General features: G+C 41.4%; 1 protein-coding gene across 1 annotated transcript in view; it reads right to left on the bottom strand.

Moving 5' to 3' along the window:
* The window catches only part of ubac1 (UBA domain containing 1), a 36,205-nt gene extending 10,644 nt beyond the window's left edge, over positions 1-25,561 (bottom strand). The window contains exons 1-6 of the mRNA XM_057325475.1: positions 25,164-25,561; positions 24,807-25,047; positions 24,103-24,223; positions 23,879-23,952; positions 22,192-22,296; positions 14,474-14,576 (exon numbers count right to left, since the gene is read on the bottom strand). Coding sequence (XP_057181458.1) covers positions 14,474-14,576; positions 22,192-22,296; positions 23,879-23,952; positions 24,103-24,223; positions 24,807-25,047; positions 25,164-25,210 — 691 coding nt within the window. The 5' untranslated portion in view covers positions 25,211-25,561. The remainder of the gene's footprint in view (positions 1-14,473; positions 14,577-22,191; positions 22,297-23,878; positions 23,953-24,102; positions 24,224-24,806; positions 25,048-25,163) is intronic.
* Between the last annotated feature and the right edge of the window lie 1,102 nt (positions 25,562-26,663).

Raw genomic sequence — 26,663 nt, forward strand, 5'->3', positions numbered from 1 at the left:
CGGCGGGTAACAACTGAGGTGCCCTTGAGCAAGGCACCTTACCCCTACTTGCTCCCCGGGCGCTGCAGTGATAGCTGCCCACTGCTCCGGGGGTACGTGTGTTCACTACTCTCTGGATGGGTTAAATGCAGAGGTCACATTTCGTTGCCTTGTACCTTCGTACATGTGCAATGACAATAAATTGAATCTAAATCTAAATCTAAAAAATCTATAATGTCTCTCACACAGCATCAAAGCTTTTCACGCATGCAATCAAAACTCTTATTCACAGTGTTGAAGTCTCGAGACTCGGAGTCTTGAACTCGGTCTCGAGACCCTATTTTAATGGTCTTGGTCTTGTCATGGACTTGTGTGCATTTTGACTCGGTCTTGACTCGTACTCGAACATGAAATTGGACTTATGCCCGAGTCCACTCAAGTCCCATCAAAAATATTAATGGGCCAAAAATGAAAGTTGTTGCTACAGCTTTTCATGGCGTCTCCTGATATTGATGTCCAGTCTGTACAAAGTTGAAATTTAGAGTTAATCAGACTAGTTTCAATTTACACATGGAAATAAATTAAGTGAGACTCTTTGAAATAAACTGAGTTTAATGATTTGAAATCAGTAAAAAAGCAAGCAACCATTGAATCAAGGTTAAAAATGGATGATTTGTCAATCTTCATTGCATTGAATCACTATCACTTTTGTACCTGCAAAAATTACCATTATTGTGACCTTTTTTATCTTTAGTTGAGCTCTTGGCTCTTCTATTTAAATGTTAAATTAGGTTTCCTTCTGCCATAACTGTGTGTTAAAATACATTAGTTGTGGCAAAGAGATGGTTACTTCTGAATGGTAATTTATACATTTTGAAGTTGTTTGGATCACTGTTAATAATTGGGTTTGTTTTATTAATGTGTCAGCTCTGTGGATCTGTAGTTTGATATAATGTGATTTTTTTTAGAAATTAACATTCACAATCTGCTAAACCACTTTAACACACAAAGACATCAAAAATCTGCATATGAAACTCAACAATGACAATCAACAAAAGAAAGCTTCATGCTGCAATGCATGCAGGGTATCAACATAGTACAAAACTCATGCATGCCTCCCAGCATGCATTGCAGTTGATCTGTTTATCTGAATTATTTTGACGATTGTCACCATTGTTGAGGGTTGTATATGAGTGTGTGTGTCAGTGAAATGTTTATTTTCTCTCAATACTTGTGCATTGACAAGCCAGAGCACTCAGAACAGTCATCAATTGATCAATAATGTTTAAAACTACTACATTTTATTACAGCCTGACAATTTCCATGAGAATAACACCAACTTTTGTAAAAGCACTTCTGTCTTTCTCAGTGCACATGTGTTTTTAAAACACTATTACATGACCTAAACAAATTAATTTAACAAAAGTCAAGGATCAAGAGCCCAACTAAAGCAAACATTGATCACAATAATGGTGATTATTGTGGGTACAAAACTGACATTGATTTAAAGCAATTATCATTATTTTAATGGTTGCTTTGCTATCTTACTCCATTCAAATCATTCAACTCAATTTATTTCAAAGAGTCTCATTTCATTTATTTCCATGTGAAAACTGAAAGTAGTCTGATAAACTCCAGATTTGAACCAGTTTTTACATTGTACAAAGGTCCCCCTGTACGTCAATATCAGACGTTCCGAAAACATCATAAAGAGCCAATAAAGGGACGTCTTTTCAACATCGAAAGATGCAGAAAAGACGTCTTTTGGACATATCTTTGGTCAGGGGGAAGTCCTAATTGTAATAAAATTACCTTTACAACACTTACTATGTGGCCTTTTTTACCCTCAACTAAACATATTTTAAACTAATATCAGTCTAAATAAATAAAATACAGTGTATATGCCATGGTATATTTAATGCACTCTATGAGCTCAGTGCCAGTTTTATTGTTTCCACCAAACATTTAACATATTCTTGAAGATTTCTATAGGTCTTGTTTCAGACTTCTTGTCCTAGGACTCAGACTTGACTTGGACTCGACCTACTCTGGACTCGGTCTTGACTCGAACTCGAACTACTCTGGACTCGGTCTTGACTCGGACTCGAATGAGCTGGTCTAGCCTACAAAAGTGCTTATTCACTACTATACTATCTCTCACACACATCAAACTCATTCACTACCAATCTCTGTCACACATACTACTAAAGTCATTCCAAACCATAAGGTTAAAACAGCGTGTAGTCATGACAAACTAGGTAAATTTGTGATGTATTTTTTCCACTAACAGGAAGAGCCTTAAGTTTCCACGTACAAGTAACTTGTACACGTTACTTTGTAGCAGCTCCTCAGGAAAAGTACAAGTTACCTTTAAAAAAAATGTAGATATCAAGGTAACAGGCTCAAACTTAGTATTTGCTTTTTTAGGTAGATGAAACCAGTCTTTTCACCTTTGAGTTTCCACCGGCAAGTGGTTCAGTCTCCTCGTAAAGAAGGTTTTGTTAGAGGAGTTGCAGCCATTATTGTTCAGCATATTTTTACTTATCCTCTTTTGCATTGTTGTTTCTTAGGTGCGTGTAGGGATGTAACGATTCACTCAGCTCACGATGCGATGCGATTCACGATTCTGATCTCACGATGTGATTTATTCACGATTTACTCACGATTTATTTTTAAAAAATGAGTTGAAACAAATTAGAAATGAACAACTTCCCTTGCATTATTTCTTAAATGCTTCACGTTTCTTTGCATAATAAAATAATGTTTTATTTCAAATAACAAAAGTAAACTGCGATTTTATAACAAATTAATAATAGAAAAAGTCTCTTTAATATAAACAAACTAATACTGTCTGTGCTTTTCTTGGATTTTTTTGCATTTAAGAAATATCACCATCCACGTTTAGGTTTGCAGTGAAAATAGCGGCCCCTGCTGTTCAAAAAATGTATTGTGATTCAGTTCAAGCCTCAACCGATTTGAATCGTCACTCATTATAACCGATTTTCAACCGGCTCACGGTGAATCGTTACATCCCTAGGTGCGTGTCATGACGGTTATTAAGACTGCCTGTCAGTGGTGCTTGGAGAACTGTGGGGATCTTCTTGACTCACTTCAGCCATCTCATATACTGTGAATGTAGGATGAAGAAGCTGCTGAGGCCTTGGAATGGTTCTTTAGTGCAGATTTAGAAGAGGACAATCTTGTAGAGCCACTGATATTTGTTTTTACATGTATGCAGGACATTTTGGTGCTGCCCTTGTCCACCCTCCAAGAACTGTATACATCTAGAGCAGGGGTGGGGAACCTTGATCCTGGAGGGCCACTGTCCTCCAGTGTTTATCTCCAACCTAATCAAACACACCTGAACCAGCAAATTAAAGTCTTCAGGATTACTAGAAACTTCACAACAGGCGTGTGTTTGAGCTGGTTGGAGCTAAACTCTGCAGGACAGTGGCCCTCCAGGATCAAGGTTCCCCAAACCTGATCTAGAGTAAGAAATGGACTGTGAAAATTACTATGGAACCCTAACATCCAAGCCGTCATCTCTTTGAACTGTTGCTGTCTGGTCAGCTCTACAGAGCAATAAGCACCAAAACAACCAGACACAAAAAAATAATGTTCTTCCCTCACGCAATCTACTTCATGAACAGTTAAATGTTCTACCCACTGTGCAATTAATAACATTGTGTAATAGTTCAGGTGTTAAAGCAATAAAAATCCTGAGCCAGAACTTTTTTTGCGGGGTTGCGAGAGTAGACACATACGCAGGGTTGTTTGTCAAACAAAAAAGAACATTATTTGAACATTATTTCCCTTGAAACTAACTAGTAACAAAACGATCCTTGATATCTCGATCGCAGTTAGCGAGCATGAGCGCGTGTGTGTGACATGCAGAAGTGGAAGCGGAGGTCTGAAGCGGAGGTCTGAATTTGAAGAAACAACACAACGACTGTTTGCTGCTAGCTACTCTCCAACGTGACGTCTCCACTCCGGCAACCAAGACCCGCCCCATTTTAATTCTGATTGGCAAGTAATGTTTGTTTGATTGAGAGTGATAGCTGTGTTCTTCTCATACCATTGGTAGGCAAACTTATGAACTATTTAATTATATCCACCTGATAATATTCTATTTTCTGTGTTTCCCCTACCATTACCTTAGGGGGGCGCCCCGCCCCTCCAACGGCACCTCCCACCTCCTGCCCCCCTTGAAGGTCAAGTTAATTAAAATTTTTATGTAGTGTTAGATCACAAGAGAAGTCATGTAAGGTTACCTTTCCTATATAACATGTCTACGAGAACAAGGGTTCTCGTACTAAACAAACTAAATAGCTGTGACGAGGGAGGCGTGACGAGAGCCGTGGGAGGAGCAAGCGAGGCCGGTGATGCGATTGATAATGAGTGTCAGCTGGGTGCCACCGGCCTCATATCTCCCACGGAGGAGATTGGAAGCATAAAAGGCCGAGCGGGAGGAGATTGGAAGCATAAAAGGCCGAGCGGCAGGAGCATATGGCGAGAGAGGACCGGGCCCGGACAGTTAAGTTTTGTTTACGCTCGTGTAGCCGGCAGTCGTCCGTGAGGGGTTGCCGGCCTGTTTTTACTGCTGTTTATTGTTTATTTATTTTTTATTCAAGTGTTTAAATGTTCGCCGGTTCCCGCCTCCTTCCTTCCCGTTAGTTGAGTTTATTACAGTGGTGCCGAAACCCGGGAGGAAGGAGGGACATGCTGTCAATGAGTCCTCGCCGCTTAGGGGGATCGCGGTGCCGAAGAGTTCAGGCAGCGCGGGCGAGAGAAGTCCGCGAGCGGCTGCCCGAGGCGGTGGCCGGAGCCTGCTACCATCCGCCGGATCGGGGAGAAGCAGGAAGCGGGGGACCTGCTGCCGTGCCCCTGGGTCTGAGGTGGGGTGGCTGCCTTCCGGGAGGGAGCGGAGGAGTCAGCCCCGCTTGCCATGGGCCGGAGCCTGCTGCCATCCGCCGGGTAGGGGAGGAGCAGGAAGCGGGGGACTTCCTGCCGGCTGCCCTCATCCGGAGGAGCCATCGCCGGCTGCCAGGGGGAGGGGGAGGAGGAGGAGCGAGGGAGCATCCAGTACCACCGCATGACACCGCGAGGAAGAGCCTCTCGGCTGGTTGAGGACCGAGCGACAGCGTGTCGGGGAACCGGACAAATTGTTTTTTTCTTCCTCAGATTCCTTGCCTTAAAGTCAACTTTAAAAAAAAAACAATAAAGGTCCTAGACAGTGAGTGACATCACATGTTAAAGTTTAATCAGATTTTTTTCGAGTCATTCTCAAAAAGCAAGCAAACAAAACATGCTCCCTAGCATTAGTAATGTGGTCAGAGGGATCTTTCTACCTCCAGCTAAGCTCCACCCACAAAAACGCGTCACAATGTTTACTAACAGGAAAGGCGTCTATATAGCACATATTTTGTACATACAATCTATATACACGCATAGATTTACACCATTTATCTTATTTTTATTCTATTCTATTCTTTTTTATATATAGATAACCTGTGTATTGTATTGTGTTATGGACTCTGTGTGCTGCTGTTTTTGAGCATTGGATGCTTCTTTCACCAAAACAAATTTCTTGTATGTGTAGATATACTTCGCAATAAAGCTCTTTCTGATTCTGTATTTTTAGAGAATGTGGTGGACAACATACATCTCAGAATCTTTTGTCAAGCACAAAATTGAAAAACATAATCCCTATTCGCACGGGATTAGTATTACCTGGGGACCTCTAGTCATTTGTAATAATTGCAGAGGTTGTCTGTGATCTTAATCCCGTGCGAATCGGCCATGTCTGTAATTTGTAAAGTAAAAATTCCGCCGCAAATTACCTACCATATTTTGACGAACACCGAGGTCCTGTGATAATATTAGTCCCGTGCGAATCGGCATCTCTGTGATTTGCCGGGCTCATATATCATTTTTCAAGGTTTTATCCACCGGTTGCGAATAATGGCGGCTGTGTTGAAGTGTTTTGATATCATTTCGGGTGCTGGGTCATATCCATACTAGGGATGTGCGAGACTAATCAACTAGTCATTTAAACAGTAAGCTCCCTACTAGTCGACATTGAAAACAACAGTCGATTATGCAAAAAAATTACACAAAATGTTATAATTTAAATGGCTTCCATTTTAATGTTTCGTTTAAAAAACGTTTAAATCACTTACTAAAACAATATGTTTGATTAAATAATTATTAATAGTCTTTAAAAGTGTATCAGGAACGAAATGTTTTAATTTTAGGTCAGATCTAGCATGCGTTTCCATTGTGTCAATTGCAGCACGCTCAGAAATGATCACTTGAAAGACGAGTTGTGAGGCTGTTTTGAAGGAGGAAAACGGGTAGGTTTTACGCAAACTATGTCATATCAAAGTGGCAAAACAATAATTTCACTGAGCCATGCGTAACCATACTGTATCATGTTCTTTTTGGCGCGATGCGGAAAATGCAGATGGAAGCACAGAATGCAGGCATAAAACAAAAAAGTAGATTATGATCTAAAGCTACATACAGTTATGTTAACAATTACTTAATAATAATTATCAATTTGTTCATATTTAAAATGCATGAAAGACAGTTGTACGTTATTTGATGGCAGAATGAGCTGTAAATGCGGTGAATGCATCTTGAGCACACGCAATAAAACTGAGATGAGAATGTCTCAGCTTCTAGATTCACACAGAACTTTGAAATTTCTTTGATTATAATGTTTATCACAAAAAAGCACTTGAATAAACATGATCGCTTAGCACTGTTATGTGTGTGCCCATGCAGAGTTTGCGCAGATTCCTCAGACGGAGTTATTTTTCACAAACATTGAGCCTACTTTCATCCGAGCATAGCGCTTGCATTTCCTCAACAAGAACATGTACAATAATATTAACATCATAATCACATGCGGACTCAAGTGTTTAGCCTATGTATGTTGAATAAATATGCTAATTTGGGCAGTATGCTTTATTAGCGGATTTTTCATTCGCTCTGCACAAGATCAAATGTGTTCTGTACTTTTTGTCCATTGCTTTCTATTTGCTTTTTTGTTTACACACGTTGCTCTTCTTTATAAATAATAAAAACATTATATAATGTAGGCTATCTTGTTGATATGCTATAGGCCTACCCCCTAATTATAACTTATAGGCTACATAAATTGCAACATAATTAAAAAAGCAATATTTTTTCAATCAACATCATTTAAATAAACAAATAATGAAACATTTGTTTTTAAGCTTTAATTAATTGTTGTTAAATATTTTAAGCTTCATGACTTTAGTTTAATAGTCACACTTTTGCTAAAATTGTATATAAAAGTTCAATTAAATTATAGTAATCAAATTAGAGTCCGAAAAAACTGACTTAAAGGAGAAAATAAAATGGATTTTGTATAGGCTACATATTTTAAGCCCAGGCACAGACCAGCCAAAGCAAACAAATGCTGCCACTAAAACGATCCAGTCAGGGTTGGCTCATCAGCAAATGCAGAAATATTAATGATCATAACATAAGGAAAGTGGAACACATATGCCTGTTCATTAAATATTGGATACAAACAGTTTGATTAATAGCCTACATTCTTTAGTCTTTAAAATGTATTACATAGGCCCTACGCAAAGTTTTTGGACCGCCTTCTGGGCCATCTTAGTTTTAGACTAGTCGACTACACGGTTACAAAACTTTTGTTTAAACGACTGTCAAATTAGTCGTAGAGCACATCCCTAATCCATACCTGCCAACACTGTCGTTTTGGCCGGGAGTCTACCGTTTTGTTATTTCTCATGGAAACTCTCGTAACATGTGAGACCCGCGATCGCGGTGATCTGTCCGGTTCGCGATCGCGGGTCTCAAATGCTGACAGGTACGGTCATGTATCATTAAACACCATACAACTATAGGCTATACAAACTATACGCAAAGCCCTGCCATCATATCGGGAAATAAATCCATAAATTTGAGTAAAATCACAGGCTTCACTTATCCCGTGCAAATGCGCCACATGAAATACAGATGTGGGGAGGTAATTTCTAAATCACAGGAGGTCCCCAGATAATACTAATCCCGTGCGAATAGGGCTTTAGTTGGCAATTTTTTTATGTAATGATTTTATATTATACATGGAAAAGTTTTATTTAATAATGTAATACGTTTTGTTGCGATTGTTTTGTTACTGAGCTCAGCGGTGTGTTGTTTTTTTCTTAGAACGTACCAAATTGTTGATTTGGCTGCTCTTAATGTTCCTGGCATCTTTCTGACAGATGTGTAGTGTTTTTAAAATCTAACTATGGTCTGTTTCACTTGCATGGAGATCTCCCTGAACCCCATGATGTGGGTTCACAGCAACAGCTTCCAAATGCAAACACCACATGTAGAATCAACTCCAGACCTTTAACATGCTTCTTTTATGACAAAAATATTTAAGGAAAAGCCCATACATGTGAATAAAACAGCTTTTGATTCAACTGTCCAATTACTTTTGGTCCCTTGAAAAAGGGGGGCGCTTCATATTAAAGAGCTGTAATTCCTAAATCCTTCAGCTAATCTGGATGTGAATACACTCTAAATAAAGCTGAGAGTGTGCACTTTAAGACAATATCTATTATAAAACTGTAACTCGAAAACATATTGATACACAGCTAAAATAACAAAAAAATGTGCCTCTGTCCAAATATTTATGGCCCTAACTGTACAGTATATATACTGTATATATATGGTAAAGCCTAACATTACATAGATTTCAGTGCGCTGTGCTTCTACACTCTTCTTTTAATATTATAGGCTATTTTTGTAACTGTTCCCTAGTTAATAAAACATGAAAGAAACAGAATAAAACATGTTTCTCATATTGGCTGCTGTGTCACTGAGGTGCTGCGTTTGTAAGTCCGCTATCATAAAGCGTCTGCTGCATTAGGCTATTAAATATATTGACATTGTTCTAAAGCAGTGGTTCTCAAACTGGGAGCCGTGGCCCCTTGGGGGGTCCCAAGATGGATCCAGGGGGGCCACAGATTTTGTGGCATTTTATGCTATATAGAAATTTATCGTAGATTTTATGCAATCAAACATCAGAAAAATGACACCACCAACCAAAATAATTGAGGTTCCAGCATTGTATAACTGAATGTTTTTGGTTTAATTAAAATTCTAAGTTTAAGATTACACGTTTTATATTGGGGGGCCGCAAAGCGATGCACTTAACACAAAGGGGGCCTTACAACGAAAAAGTTTGAGAACCACTGTTCTAATGTCATAGGCCGTCACAAATAAACTCAACACATTTTTCTGTTGTTTCATCTATTAGTGCACATGACCCTTTCAGTTGACTTGTTGTAAATGCAAGGATTTGGTCTGTACTGAATACATGCTTCAGATCTGAAGTAATGTTAGGCTACTGTAGAGATCCACCTGCTGCTCTTTTACTGCATAGCGCCACTACCAGCGACCTCGCACTTTAAGATAGTTTTATGTTAGTTTAGTTGTTGTTGCTCTTGTGCAATAGATGAACAACAGTTCATTGTATTTGGATACTATATCAGGGCTCGACATTAACGCTCGTCCGGGACAAGTGAATGTTTTGTATGGGCAAGTGAGAGAGAATTTTACTTGCCCGAACGGACAAGTAACTTGAAAAAAACAACAACAGTGCGACATATATGTAGAATAATAAGAATTTTGCGCGGTTTGTGTGTGACAATAATCAATGGCGCACCGCACTGAGTCCATGTAACTAGATGCGGACATGGAGTCCTGTTATTTAAATGTCATCTGGCTGTTATGCGTGTCTGAGTGAATTATGTGCATCGTTTAACATACAACACGAGTGATGGTCGAGGATTTATCTGCGTCTGCACTGTATGAGGATATGAACACATGAACTTCATCTCCAGAGTTGCTCTGAGAGTTCATTTTACGAGCGTTTACTGTTTGAATGAAGCTATCGGCAAACTCACAAAAACTCAAGCGTCTTCCCCAAGACCCACCAAAATAAAAGTACCGTTAAATTGAACACTCGGACAAAAAATACTGCAGTGTACTATAGTATTTGCTATTGAAAATTGTATTGCCCGTGTAGTAAATTGATAGACACTGTATACTATAGTGAAGTTCAAATACACTAGTATCTAAGAATTTTACTGCAGTTTACTATAGTAATAAATACTATAGTATACTACAGTAGTTTATGTGGACATANATGGAGATCTCCCTGAACCCCATGATGTGGGTTCACAGCAACAGCTTCCAAATGCAAACACCACATGTAGAATCAACTCCAGACCTTTAACATGCTTCTTTTATGACAAAAAAGGAAAAGCCCATACATGTGAATAAAACAGCTTTTGATTCAACTGTCCAATTACTTTTGGTCCCTTGAAAAAGGGGGGCGCTTCATATTAAAGAGCTGTAATTCCTAAATCCTTCAGCTAATCTGGATGTGAATACACTCTAAATAAAGCTGAGAGTGTGCACTTTAAGACAATATCTATTATAAAACTGTAACTCGAAAACATATTGATACACAGCTAAAATAACAAAAAAATGTGCCTCTGTCCAAATATTTATGGCCCTAACTGTACAGTATATATACTGTATATATATGGTAAAGCCTAACATTACATAGATTTCAGTGCGCTGTGCTTCTACACTCTTCTTTTAATATTATAGGCTATTTTTGTAACTGTTCCCTAGTTAATAAAACATGAAAGAAACAGAATAAAACATGTTTCTCATATTGGCTGCTGTGTCACTGAGGTGCTGCGTTTGTAAGTCCGCTATCATAAAGCGTCTGCTGCATTAGGCTATTAAATATATTGACATTGTTCTAAAGCAGTGGTTCTCAAACTGGGAGCCGTGGCCCCTTGGGGGGTCCCAAGATGGATCCAGGGGGGCCACAGATTTTGTGGCATTTTATGCTATATAGAAATTTATCGTAGATTTTATGCAATCAAACATCAGAAAAATGACACCACCAACCAAAATAATTGAGGTTCCAGCATTGTATAACTGAATGTTTTTGGTTTAATTAAAATTCTAAGTTTAAGATTACACGTTTTATATTGGGGGGCCGCAAAGCGATGCACTTAACACAAAGGGGGCCTTACAACGAAAAAGTTTGAGAACCACTGTTCTAATGTCATAGGCCGTCACAAATAAACTCAACACATTTTTCTGTTGTTTCATCTATTAGTGCACATGACCCTTTCAGTTGACTTGTTGTAAATGCAAGGATTTGGTCTGTACTGAATACATGCTTCAGATCTGAAGTAATGTTAGGCTACTGTAGAGATCCACCTGCTGCTCTTTTACTGCATAGCGCCACTACCAGCGACCTCGCACTTTAAGATAGTTTTATGTTAGTTTAGTTGTTGTTGCTCTTGTGCAATAGATGAACAACAGTTCATTGTATTTGGATACTATATCAGGGCTCGACATTAACGCTCGTCCGGGACAAGTGAATGTTTTGTATGGGCAAGTGAGAGAGAATTTTACTTGCCCGAACGGACAAGTAACTTGAAAAAAACAACAACAGTGCGACATATATGTAGAATAATAAGAATTTTGCGCGGTTTGTGTGTGACAATAATCAATGGCGCACCGCACTGAGTCCATGTAACTAGATGCGGACATGGAGTCCTGTTATTTAAATGTCATCTGGCTGTTATGCGTGTCTGAGTGAATTATGTGCATCGTTTAACATACAACACGAGTGATGGTCGAGGATTTATCTGCGTCTGCACTGTATGAGGATATGAACACATGAACTTCATCTCCAGAGTTGCTCTGAGAGTTCATTTTACGAGCGTTTACTGTTTGAATGAAGCTATCGGCAAACTCACAAAAACTCAAGCGTCTTCCCCAAGACCCACCAAAATAAAAGTACCGTTAAATTGAACACTCGGACAAAAAATACTGCAGTGTACTATAGTATTTGCTATTGAAAATTGTATTGCCCGTGTAGTAAATTGATAGACACTGTATACTATAGTGAAGTTCAAATACACTAGTATCTAAGAATTTTACTGCAGTTTACTATAGTAATAAATACTATAGTATACTACAGTAGTTTATGTGGACATAATATACTACTATTGTATAGTCAAATACGAAAAACAAAGAACTTATATAAATGTAAACAAATTTAGGTAGTCTAAAAATGATATGGCCCTAATTTATCCATCTGTATGTAACATTAATGTCTTTTGTCAGTTACCTGCCTATTCATGATGAACTGCACTTGCATAAGTTTTTTAAATGATGACAACAGACGATTTATACTTGTGCTACTACTGCTTGGCCTGTGCTACCAAACTTTAAACCTCTCTAGCACCAGTGCTATGTGCAAAAAAGTTAATTTACAGTCTTAACACTAATAATAATTACTGCTTGCCTTTGTTTTATAGCAGTCACGGAGAGTAGGCCTATAACCAAATTCAGGCGGCCAAAGCAGACACTAGTTAAGATGCTTAGTAGCAAACTTGACCAATCTATATCCGAAACAATTATATTGATTATATTATATTATAATATCAAATAAAATATCATTTTTTATCTTTGGACAAGTAATCTTTGTACTCGGACAAGTGAATGACAAATTTACTTGTCCAAAAGACAACCACATGACAATGCTTAATGTCAAACCCTGCTATATTTTTAGAGGCTATTTTGCGGGAGTTCCGCCATTCTCCCGCAGCCCGAACGCACACACGAGTGTCTTACTGTTCACACCCATTAAATCCCGTTGAAGAACATTCATTCCCTCGCTCTTATTTATTTATTAATGACGTCATCAACTAGTCGACATCGACGTGACTTTTACTGTATCACATAATAGTCGACTTAAAAAATCTAAGGTTGTTCAACCTCTAATACACACAATTAAAAACACCACCCGAATGTTTGCAGGCAGTGTAAAACTGTTGTTTTAATATTGTCATTGCGTCGAACATTATCTTTGCTTTATTGTGAGCAGTGTGGAACGGCTCTTAAAAGGCTCATAATGTGAACTTGTGAAATTACATTTGAAATCAATTTAAAAGTTTAAAATCCAGTTTAATATCCAGGTTTGTCGCTCTTAATCTCTGTTAATTCACCATTTGTATACTTAAAGCGGCCATTCCCTGTGATGCCAATTTTCTAACTTTAGTTGGTGTGTAATGTTGCTGTTAGAGCATAAACAATATCTGCAAAATGATAAAGCTCAAAGTTCAATGCCAAGTGAGATATTCTTTAACAGAATTCGCTTTTCAAGGACTACAGAGAACGGCTGTAATCGGACTACAGCCCTTTACTTCCCGGGTAAATGATGTCACTATTCCGATTTTTTTAAAAACCTCCGCCCAAAGGATTATGCCAAAAAAGGGGCGAGGCCTTCCTTAGAGAAGAGGAAGAGCCGCTGGAGTAGTGTTTGGTTATCAGAGATTGTAAACATTTGACTGAGCTTAATTACTTTCACTTCTATCACAGTCCTACAGCTGGTAATAAGAATTCAGCTACACACATTCTAAAATAACCAACGGTCAAATAACAGCTTCCATGACTTAAACATCAGCTGTGAAAGCTGTTCTGTGTACTACACTGATATTGTGTGTGTGCGCATACCTCTAAAACACTTCTATGAAACGTCCTTTGAAGTCCTGCTTGCAAATGTCTCCTAGTCAATCTCCTCGTTTTATTATCCAACTTAGGTCCAATATAAAAAGGCAAAACTAACTCTTCTGTTGTTAGTGTTAATTAATATAACCGGTCTGACCCAATCAGTCCGGTGTCATTTCCCTCGCCATAGTAGGTAAAAAATTGCGATCTCTAACAAAGATTGACGTTTGCACATGCACTAGCAGACCTCCGTTACACTTCGATCGATCCGCATGTGTTTAACTGATGAAGTGAAGTTGACGCTATTGTTACTGTTTATTGCTAAAAGCCAAAGCTTATAAATACACGTGCACTGAGGGGGACCGACCAATCACAACAGCCTGAGAAGCGGAAGCTCGCTGATATGGTATGGGTGCACATCTTCAGACACACGCTCTAAGCGGGGAACCAATCACGACAGACCTGGTTAGCTTTACAAATCAGATAGTTTCGGAAGGAGGGATTTTATATAGACCAGAAGAAATCCAGTCGTTTTGTTAGAAGAGGGACAGCAGTGAACAATAGACTTGAAATATGTGAAATATAAAGTGTTTTTTGAATCTAGAAACATGAACATCCATTGTTAAACACCAAAAAACAATCAAAGCTTCAAAAACAGCAAAAGAATGGTTCCTTTATGGGAACAGTTAATTTTTAGAATTGTTTTTTATTAAATCTACATTAATTGAATTAAAATAAAATTACGAATTGAATTAAGAATTGAATCGAGATCTGACAAATTGGAACTGAACCAAATCGTTATTGATACCAAGCACTACAAAAATCAGTAACAGAAATATAATTTTCATTGCATTTTACCCTTACTTTATTATTTAGTGTCTGTAAATTCAAAACTTACCATTGGCCTTTTTGAAGAGCTCAACAGCATCTGGATTCAAAGCCAGCAGCTTCTGAGCCACCTCAATAAGTGACACCAGAATTTTTCTCAGTTCTGTCTGAAACTGATGGGAAAAACAATTGTAAAACAAATACATTTGGGTCATTCCATGTCAACTCAACCAGAGGTCCCCAGCTCAATTTAATTTTTTCTATTTTCAAACAATCCCACAGATGAATAGTTAAGTAATTAATTAATTTGTAGAGGGAGGTAAAAATTACCATTTTCATCTGAAATTCTGAAATTTGGAGCCATGTTACAGGGGGTAAAAATGACATTAGAAATATGCCAGCATCATAATTTTATTTTTACACAGAGATTGGTATATCTGTTAGTAAAATATGTTAACTTTAGCATTCCTTGATGCATTTTATGCGATGGTGACAGCTCAAAAATGAAGAAAGGGCATTTTTTGTTCTTTTTATAAAATTTGCATGCCTGTAACTCCAGAACTGTAAGAGATATCTTAATGTCCTTTTAGATTCTTGTACTTGACCAACCTTTCTTTTGGGAACTACGTTTTTAAAGCCCTATATGGTTCTGTCCTAGAGATAAGGGGATTTAAATATGGCTTCGAGAAAACCGTTAAAATGTACACATTTTCAGTCATCAAAAACCAAATGTGGGTATTTTTTCAAAAATCTGGTACTTCAGGAATGTCTGAAGAACAAATAATGTTAAAACTAGAAATGTATCTTTTCTTCCTTTTATCAAAACAACTGCATTGAACAACCATTTCAGTGTTTTTTGACACTGGGTTACTGTTAAAAATTATTGAGCTGAAGCACATTAACTTGCTTTGAATAGTTTATTTATAACATTCTATCTTTCAGTGAGAAATAGGGAAATTTGGATAAAGGGATGTTGTTAATTATGGCCCGAGCACAGATGATGTGAGGAATTTGTTATATTTGTTAATCCGTTTGTTATAATCTTCTAAATGAATTTGCTCAAAATTAGCGTGGAAGTGTGGCTGTATAGCGCCACCTACTAAATTTCAATAAAGCTGCCCTCGTGCTGCGTGGGCCAGTGGTGGTTGACAGCACACAATTATGACATGAAATGTGACTGACTGGTATACAGCACTCATTAGCATGTCCTGGCCACTTGAATAATTTGGAAAAATTGTGTTGAAATCTTGAAAGAAGACTGAAGTGATATTGATGAATATAACCTATAGCAGTGGATACTGTTTGATCTAGTATGTCTGGCTGTGCTTCACATTTTGAAAGCAGGGGAAGTTCGAAGAATTAAAGACCTACCACACTGCCCTAACAGGCATGAAACTTAACTATGATACTGCATATTTGGGGATGCTGGGGATAATGTTCATATAATGAAATCTCTAGGAGTTGTACAACGTCTGGAAAAGGTAAAAACTACAAAAAAATTACAGATTAAATTTAAAATAGCAGACTTCCTGGTGGGTTAAGGATATTGTTGTAAGTTACTTTTTTGGTAGCTTTTTGAATGTTACATGGGCCTACCAAATTTCATATATTTACATGAAACATAGCACGAGGGCTGCTATATTGAAATTTTGTAGGTGGCGCTACAGAGCCATTTTGCAACATTTCATTCCGAAACCCATATCAGATGTAAATTTTCACCACCTCTGACATGTATGCAAACTTGGAGTATGTTTAGGCTCTCAAAAATGTGATTAATTTAAAGATTATAACAAACAGAGCAATTAGTCACATCATCGGTGCTTGGGCCATAATTAAAAACATCCATGTGGCGAGGGGGGCGTGGTTTAGCGAGGTCTGCGGCAGGAGAGAGAGCCGGGAGATGAGCGGTAAGTGAGTGGAGTAAATGCAAACAACCAACTCCTGTGTCTCATTCCAGTAAGGGCGCGGGGAGACGATATATAAAGACCCAAGAGATGCTCAACGGGGAGAGAGAGACGGACTGCACATGGACTGCCATGACCACAGAACCTCTCAGGAAAGAACGAAGGACTTTGCTGGATTATTATCTTCTCGAGCCAGGCTGAAGGAAAATCCATGGATTTATATGTTGTATGAATAGACTTTTTGTTTTCTCATGTGGCAAAGCAATAAAAGCTCATGTCAGTCCCGCCAACCTCGTCCTCTTCCTTCCTTACCATAGCGAACCTGATACACTGGTGCCGAAACCCGTGACGGAAGTAGGAGGGCCACCGCCGTCATGCAGGCAACATCGGGCACGCCGTTTGCGGACATCATCGCATCTCTCGCGGTCCTCCACCGCGAACAACACCAGGCGCTGCCGGACCTTCGGAGTGACCACAACCTCCGCTCCAGGCCCAGCGAGAGGACCGCGAGAGCTTCCGGAGCTGGGAGGACCAGGGGGTTGGGGCAGAGGCGTCCGCACCCGCGACAACCACCGCGTTCTTACCGCTGTCGAAGATGGGGCCAGAGGATGACCCGGAGGCATTCCTCGACCTCTTCGAGAAGACGGCGGAGACTAGCGGCTGGCCCCCGGAGGATTGGGCGAGGCGACTCCTGCCGTTGCTGTCGGGGGAAGCGCAACTGGCGGCTCGACCACTGCCCATCCAGAACCTCCTGGTCTTCAACGACCTGAAGAGGGCCATCCTCCAGAGCATCGGCCGAAGTCCGGAGGAGCATCATCAGCGATTCGTGATGGCCCACCAGCTCCGGGACTCCGGCCGCAAATGGCTGCTGGCTGGGAAAGGCGACGTCGAGGACATCGTCGACCGCGTGGTGCTGGAGCAGTTCATCGCTCGGCTTCCCAAGAAAACGGCCGAGTGGGTCCAGTGCCACCGCCCGACGTCGCTGGACTGGCGGAAGACCAGATGGTGGTGTGCCCCGGGGTTGGCGAACCCCTCCCGGCTGTCTCTCTCTCCTCTCCGGAGGTTGTTTCTCTCTCCCCCTCTTCTCCATCTCTCTCTCCTCGTCCTTTCCCTGCACCCAGGTCTCGTCCACCCTGTCCGCCACGAGTGCCGCCTCGACGACTGTTCCCACAGCCCGGGGACTAAATGACCGGGTACCGCGCTCCGCCCCGGGGATTCCAGGACGGCAATGGATCCCACCCTCTCTCCGCACCCTTCCCGTGCTCCACTTCCCGCCACCCGGATGGCGGAGATGCCTGGGCCGGCCTGTTGGCGATGCAGAGACCCGGACCATTTTGTCGATCGATGCCCAGTGATGGAGATCGGGACAATGATCTGGGTTCCTGACACGCCGCAGGCTGCCCCCGGTCAGAATGGATGGTACCAAATTCCTGTGAGTATAAGGGGGGTACATACCCGGCTCTGGTGGATTCCGGTTGTAACCAGACCTCCATCCATCAAAGCCTGGTTTGGCCCGGGGCATTGGATAATAGCCGCATGGTTCGGGTACGGTGCGTACACGGGGATGTGGTGAGATATCCTTTAATCCCCATCATTATTCAATTCAGGGGAGAAAAGCATAGAGTTGAGGTAGCGGTTAACCCACACCTCCGACACCCGCTAATCTTGGGAACTAATTGGCCTGCATTCGCGTAATTATTGGGGTGCTTATGTGCGGGTGTCGCTTGGGGTCCAGAGGCACCGCGCTCGTGCAGGCAGGAGAGGCCGTTTCAGGGGAAGCGAGCGGATCCGAGGGGCGAATCCTCTCGGAACGCGATGACTTTCCCCTGGAACAGTCCCGGGACGAATCACTCAAGTTCGCCTTTGAACAGGTCCGCTATGTGGACGGTCAACCTCTCCAACCTGCCCGACCGCGCTCCTACCCTTATTTTGCAATCATAAAAGATCGGTTGTATCGAGTGACCCAAGACGCTCAAACAAAGGAAGATACAACTCAGTTGTTAGTGCCACGGGGCCACCGGGAAATGCTTTTCCAGGCGGCACATTGTAATCCTATGGCAGGGCATTTAGGACAAAACACGACACTAAATCGCCTCATGGCCCGATTCTTTTGGCCGGTCATTCACGAGAACGTACGCAGTGCCTCATGCCGTGAATGTCAGTTGGTAAACCCTCCAGCCTCCCCAAAAGCGCCATTGCGCCCATTACCGCTAATGCAGGTCCCCTTCGATAGAATTGGTATGGACCTCATCGGGCCATTAGAGCGGTCAGCGAGAGGACATTGATTTGCATTAGTCTTGGTGGATTATGCAACCCGATATCCCAAGGCAGTGCCGCTCCACAGCATCTCCGCTAAGAGTGTGGCGGAGGCACTGTTTCGCGTCATCCCCGGGAGATCCTCACGGATCAAGGCACGGCGTTCATGTTGCGCACGATACGCGAGCTTTATGAATTTTTGGGCATTAAATCGGTCCGTACCAGCTTCTTTCACCCTCAAACAGACGGGCTGGTAGAACGGTTTAATCGCACATTAAAAACCATGATTCGTAAATTCGTACACGAGGACACCAAAAATTGGGATAAATGGTTAGAACCCCTCTTATTCGCTGTGCGAGAGGTCCAGCAAGCCTCCACGGGTTTTCCCCCTTTGAGCTTCTCTTTGGACGCCAGCCCCGAGGGGTTTTGGACGTCCTGAGAGAGACTTGGGAGGACGGACCCTCCAACAGCAAAAACGAAATTCAACATGTCCTGGTCCTGAGAACAAAACTCCATACACTGGGGCGGCTATCTATGGAGAATTTGTTACAGGCCCAGGATAAACAGAGCCGGCTGTATAACAGGGGAACCAACCTCCGGAAATTTTCACCGGGAGAAAAAGTGCTTGTATTACTCCCCACCTCGAGTTCCAAATTACTAGCGAAGTGGCAAGGGCCGTTTAAGGTCACACGGCAAGTGGGAGATCTTGATTATGAAGTAGTACGGTCAGATAGGAGCGGGGCACGTCAAACTTACCACCTCAATCTCCTTAAAAAATGGCAGGAGGTGGAACCAGTGATGCTGGCGACGGTAATTAGTGGAGAGGATGATCTGGGACCAGAAGCGAATATAAAACCACAATCACTCGCTCTGGCTCCGGGAGGAGATCATCTCTCACCCTCCCAGCTCACGGACATAGCCAGGTTGCACGCGGAATTCGCAGACGTGTTCTCGCCCCTACCTGGACGCACGAAACTCATTCAGCACCATATCGAGACGGTGCCGGGCGTAGTAGTTCGTAGCCGGCCCTATCGTTTACCTGAGCACAAGAAAAATGTGGTTCAGACGGAATTAGCGGCAATGCTCGAGATGGGGGTAATAGAAGAATCCAACAGTGACTGGGTGAGCCCGATAGTTTTGGTTCCCAAGACGGAAGGCTCGGTCAGGTTCTGTGTGGATTATCGCAAAGTGAACGCGGTATCGAAGTTCGATGCCTATCCAATGCCACGGGTTGACGAATTACTGGACCGGCTAGGCACGGCTTGTTTTTATTCGACATTGGACTTAACGAAAAGGTACTGGCAGATCCCCCTATCACCATTACCTAAGGAAAAAACAGCCTTCACCACGCCGTTCGGATTACACCAATTCGTGACACTTCCATTCGGCTTGTTCGGAGCGCCGGCCACCTTTCAGCGCCTCATGGACCGTATCCTCCGACCCCATATGGCATATGCTGCTGCTTATCTAGATGATATCATCATTTATAGCAACGACTGGTAGCTGCATATCCAACACTTGAGGGCGGTCCTGGGAGCGCTGAGGGCGGCCGGTCTCACGGCCAACCCGAAGAAGTGGGGCGGGTGGAGGTTGGGTATCTGGGCTTCCACTTGGGACACGGACAAGTGCGGCCCCAAATTAATAAGACCGCAGCCGTTGCGACCTGCCCGAGTCCCAAGACCAAAAAGGAGGTAAGACAGTTCCTGGGGCTGGCGGGATATTACAGACGTTTTGTGCCCAACTATTCGGACCTCACCAGCCCGCTGACTGATCTTACTAAAAAGGAGGCACCAGATCCGGTCCAATGGACGGAGCAGTGCCAGCAGGCGTTTTCCCAAGTGAAGGCTGCCCTGTGTAGCGGGCCGCTCTTACACTCTCCTGACTTTTCTCTCCCTTTCTTGTTGCAGACTGACATGTCCTACAGGGGGCTGGGTGCCGTCCTGGTACAGGAGGTGGGGGGTGAGGAACGGCCGGTGCTGTACATTAGCCGCAAGCTCTCAAAGAGAGAGACTAAGTACAGCACCATCGAAAAAGAATGTTTGGCCATCAGATGGGCCGTTCTCACCCTTAGATACTACCTCCTGGGCCGGGAATTCACCCTCTGCTCGGCCCACGCTCCCCTGCAGTGGCTCCACCGCATGAAAGATACCAACGCCAGGATCACCCGTTGGTATCTGGCTCTACAGCCTTTTAAGTTCCAGGTGGTCCACAGGCCGGGTGCACAAATGGTTGTAGCCGACTTCCTCTCCAGGAATGGGGGGGGCTGCAGGCCGGACGGCTCCCCGGCCTGAGGCGGGCGGTGGGGGTATGTGGCGAGGGGGGCGTGGTTTAGCGAGGTCTGCGGCAGGAGAGAGAGCCGGGAGACGAGCGGTAAGTGAGTGGAGTAAATGCAAACAACCAACTCCTGTGTCTCATTCCAGTAAGGGCGCGGGGAGACAATATATAAAGACCCAAGAGACGCTCAACGGGGAGAGAGAGACGGACTGCCACGACCACAGAACATCTCAGGAAAGAACGAAGGACTTTGCTGGATTATTATCTTCTCGAGCCAGGCTGAAGGAAAAGCCGTGGATTTATATGTTGTATGAATGGACTTTTTGTTTTCTCGTGTGGCAAAGCAATAAAAGCTCGTGTCAGTCCCGCCAACCTCATCCTCTTCCTTCCTTACCATAGGGAACCCGCTACAATCCCGTTATCCAGATTTCCCTATAACTCAAATAAATATAGAATCTTATAAATAATTCAAACAATCTCCAATTCCAGTGTTATATCCACCGTTTATATAACATCCATCACTGAAATGCCGTGAACAAACAGATACACCTAAACTTCACTATTGCAAGAGTAACGAGCTGCAGTGCATCTTGACGCTGCGCAGATAACCTTGATGGTAAGCGGGTCTCGCTAGTCGGTTGGCTCGTGGGCAGGCTTTATCGCCTTCGCATTGCCATGCTTTTGGCTAATAAAAGGAACAGGACACAGGGATCCAGAATTAGAAAAAAACTTTCTGAAACAAGTTGGAGTGCTGGGGGGGTGTATCATGTACAGAAATACTATGTCATACCTCCAACTTGTTTTTTAAAAGTTGACCATGTTAAGCATGTGAAGCCAGCACGTTTAACAGTGTAAAGAAGTCAGAATGCATGACATAGCATGATAGCTCCGCTTTAAGGTATCTCTAACAGTTATGGAATTACAGGCATGCAAATTTTGTAAAAAGAACACAAAAAATACCCTCTCTCAATTTTTGAGCCATCACCATTGGTACAAAATGCATCAAGGATTGCTAAAATTAACAGATTTTTCTAACAGATATAACGATCACTGTGTTTTGAATTATGATAAAAATTATGATGCTGGCATTTTTCTCATTATTTTACACGCTCTAATATGGCTCCAAATTTAAGCTGTCATTATTATCTCCCTATACAAATTAATTGTTTACTTAATAAATATTCATCTGTGGCATTTAATATTGGCTTTAATCACTGCTGATGTTGGTCTTGCTTCTGTACAAATTCTGAGCCAGGGAAATATTCAAAATTTGGTTGATTTGACACACAATGACCCATTTAAAACTCGAGACATTGCAGTTCAGAAACAAACTCAACAGATTGCAAGTACTCACATCTCTGATGTTGTGCTGAGTTACTGTACGGTCAGTGTTACGAGTTGACAAATTTGCTGTGGCTTTAAGGATAGCATCCTTATCCGGAGCTTTGTTCTCATGCTTCTGCAAGCAAAAGACTGCTTAAGGCTATGTTCACATTTGACTTCTTTTTTTAACAAGAAAAAATTGACAATGGTGCATTTTTAGTGCTTGACGTAGAGTGTTTTTTTTCAGAAAAGTTGACATTTTTTCAACTTCAAAAGACGCTCTGAACTGCAGAAAAAGACGACGGTGCTGGTGTTTAAAAAAGTGCTCAGGACTTTTTTGAAAACATGGTTTAATCCATAGGATTATAATGTAAAACAGATGCTAGCAGTTTCAAAAAAATAAGTGTGAACATGGCCTAAAGTATTACTTTACAATAAAATGAAAATTTGCTATTATTTACCCACCCTACACTCTAAAAAATGCTGGGTTGTTTTTTTAACCCAACCGCTGGGTTGAGCCTGTTGGGTCATTTTCTCAGTGTTGGGTAGTTTTTTGTGTAACCCAATCGTTGGGTTACCGGTTGGGTCCAATTGAGTATGACAGTACTAAAGCAACACAAGTTGCACGGAACCAGATAGAGCAAGCAAGCAATAAACATGCCGTTAAAGATCGCAAAATATTGTGCAGTGCCTGGTTGTGGAAGATCACCGTCGCTGCATTACCTTCCTTCCGATTCAGACATTAGTAATGCGTGGTTGAAGTTTATTTTTAAAGACGTTCCAGCTCACGTGGGTAAAACACGAGCGTTTGCTCGTTTCATTTCACCGCGGATTCCTTTGTGAACAAGGCACAGGTCGACGCTGGATTTGCGGAGAGACTAAAATTAAAAAGCAGTGCTGTGACAGGTATGGTCATATGTCATTAAACACCATACAACTACAGGATATACAAACTATACGCAAAGCCTTGCCATCACATCCGGGGAAATAAGTCTGTAAATTTTAGTAAAATCACAGGCTTCACTTATCCCATGCGAATGCGCCACATGAAATACAGATGTGTGAATTTCTAAGTCACATGAGGTCCCCGGATAATACTAATCCTGTGCGAATAGGGTTAATGTGTAACCTAACGTTACGTGTCTAACCAAATTCACAGAAGGCTCCAACTAAGTTTACTATGCAAACTGCTATCCAATCATAGCAGTGTGCGTTTACTTCCAAGTTTTCAATGAGGCACGCCCATTCAAACCGACCGTTTGTCGAGCCAGCCTCAAAACCCGGGTAGACAATAGCCTATATTACTTGTTGATTTCAATGTTTTTGAAAAAAACACACAAACGTCATAAGTACACCTCATACTACAGTATAAAACAATAAACAAGGCCAGTTCATGACACCTTTAAAGTCCTACATTTAGCACTGACACGGCAATTATTTTTAAGAGTTTCTCCTAAATCACCAAGTTAGGAGCTGTTTGTGAATGCTTTGTTCTTATTTTTTTCAAGGAAACAATTATAAAATAAAAAAGTGAAAAAAAATGTAAAAAGAGGAAAATCTGTCAAGATTCTCCTTATGCGTGTAAATCCAATCAGAATTCATAATCATTTAGAATTTTTTTAAATCCTGTAGTCACAGCATTATTATTTTAAATGTGTTAAAACACATCAACACAGACTCTAAATGAATAGCATGTAATTTTTAGAGTAATCAGATACCTTCTCTTCAGCAGATACGTCAGTCATTTTTTGTGGAGCCAGTGGAGGTCTTTTCTTTATCAACAACAAACAATCTAAATATAACAATAACAATTAAACAACAAGCAACAACAAATAGATGTTGAAAAATGTAAATATATGTTTTTTTCTTCCAACATCTGAGTTGGAAGAAAGAGCATGCAAAACTCAATGTAAACTCTTAAAACATCAGAAAGTTTAAATACCGTTATCTTTGAGATTCTCCTCAGCAACTGTTTTGGATTCTGTGAGAATTCTCTCAGTGGCAGCATGAATGAGTTTATGATGTGTAAGGGTTTTAGGGTCCTCTAGACTTCCATGGACATACTGTTCAAGAGAAAAAAATAACATCACACTTTCAGTTGTGATAAAGTAAAAACAAAAGGTTAAGAAAGTAGCCTAACTACAGAAATAGGAGCATAATTTGTATCGTTAGGTAATTTAGTTGTACAGACAAATGGGTATTACGAATTTAAACATAGAATTACAATATAAAAATTACATCTTCACAGGTCAATTTACAACCAGTGAGGTGCCAGTCACCACCTGCTGAAAACACCTTTATTGGGCATTTGCAAACCAAATGCTTTAGCAGTCAACATTTAAATATGTCATCTTGCTCTAGCAACCACAGACGTGCATATATGATGCATATACTGTATACACGGACACAGTCAGCAGGTAAACTCAACGACGAAGTCAACGACAGTGGGAGTTATAGTAGATCCAGAGAAACTAAGGGGACGATCCATGTTGCTAAATTATAAATAACACAGTCGACTCGTCTGCTAGTTACTAAAAATACTTGGCGATGACTCTCACAATCTAGCCGGGCCTGTACTGATCGGGTCGGATAACAGTGCCAGCTAACCATTACTACTGGGAAAAGAGGCAAGTTTTTAATACATACATGCTTCAAGCATTTTTCTTTGAGTTTCTCTATAGTGGTGTCGTCTGTAACCTCCTCAAGCCACTCCGTGCCTTCCAGGGTACAGACATGGACCTTTAGGACTTTGCCAGCGAAGATCTTTTCCTCCTGCACGAACATTATAGCAGCAGCAACAGAAATGCAACGCACCCCAAGGAAGACACTAAGCCCGCTGTGTACAGCCCGGAAAACTCCAGCCAGATGTCCTCTTCCTCGCTTAAACCTGCTCTGGCAACAAAGACGAGCTCAAGAATTTATTAAATCATTTTTAGGCCGCTCAATCTGTACTGGTACACACTTTAAAGCACTGATGTATTCGAAGAAAAATGTTCTGCTTGCCTGGTTGACACCTGCGACGCGATACAAACAGCAAGAAATGTGCGCATGCTTAAGGTTGTTATTAGGGTTGCCAGAATAAATCAGCGAAATCGTCCACCAAAACCAGGGGCGTCCAAACTCGGTTTTGGAGGGCAACTGTCTTGCAGAATTTAGTTCCAACTTTTCTTAACACACCTGATTGGACGTTTCTACTATGCCTATTAGTAGTACTAAAACCTTGATTAGCTGGCTCAGTTGCCGAGTTTTGGAACCCCTTAACTGAAAACTAGCCCAACGACAACAGCCCAAATACAAAACTCAAAATATGCTACTCCTATATCTCAAACACATACATACCAGACCTTATCTTCTTGAGAATCACTATAATAAACATAATCGGTTTGTTTTCATAAATAACTTCGTACCTTTTGACAGCTGATGAACAAAATCCTTCCAACTAATCCATAGCAACAGTTTAAGAGTAGCACAGTTTTGGCAACCCTGATTGTAAATGTGATTGGTGGATGCAAACCAGGGTTGCCAGATTATTCAATGGATCCCGCTGCAAACTGTAGCTCGGTGACGTCACATGTGTGTTACTGCCCATGCGCAAAATACGTATTGCACGTCAATAAACGGATTTCACGCTGCTGCCATGATGAAATCGAAAGCGAGGCAGAGTTGGGAAGGGCAGATACACTGCAATGGTTCAACTAACCTGGAATTATTAAAACGTTTATGATCTTAAATGTGAAAATATAAGCGGATACATGTCACACAAGCTGTTTTACTTGACCACTTCAGCCGTACCATCCCACATTTGTGACTGTTTAAGCCAATAGTATCCAGCTGCGGAATCGCAGCTGCAGTTTCTGAACAGCGGTCACAGAATGAGGGGGCGGAGCTTTCGTTCTACACGAAGTCGCGCCACCCAGAGTCTTGGAGTGTGATTTGCTATTGTTACACGCGAAAACGTCATATTCTTAAACAAGGCTGCTTTTCAGGTCTTACATGTGTGTTATAATGCATTAAGGTATGGTACAAAAAGCCATTTAAAACATCAATCTTGTGTAGAATTATTGTATAATGAATGCGTTTCATTGTATTAGCTTATTGTGTTCCTGTTGATGGTGTTAGAAATAATGTTTCAAACTTGAGGGCATTTTGTATGATTGTATTAGTTTTATTGTTTTATGGTTAAAAAACTGCAGCATTATTTTAAACGAAACATCATTTAAATCAAACATACACTGTAAAACAAATTATAAAAATTACAATTGATCAAATTCACCCAGTTTGTTAAAGTATAATGGTAAAACATAATGCTATAATATAATCATATGACACATATTAAACAAATAACACAAAATGTTAACCTCCATGTACAATTGCCTTGTTGAAATGGCTTTGAATGTGACTTTTTAATTTGACCAGTTTGACTGGCTTAAACACACTGGCCGAGCAAAAAGGACAGTGGTAATTCCTGCAACAGTTGGTACATTGCTGCAACTCAGGTAAAGA

The sequence above is a fragment of the Triplophysa rosa genome, linkage group LG2 (assembly GCF_024868665.1).
Source record: "Triplophysa rosa linkage group LG2, Trosa_1v2, whole genome shotgun sequence".
In the NCBI taxonomy this organism is placed as follows: Eukaryota; Metazoa; Chordata; class Actinopteri; order Cypriniformes; family Nemacheilidae; genus Triplophysa; species Triplophysa rosa.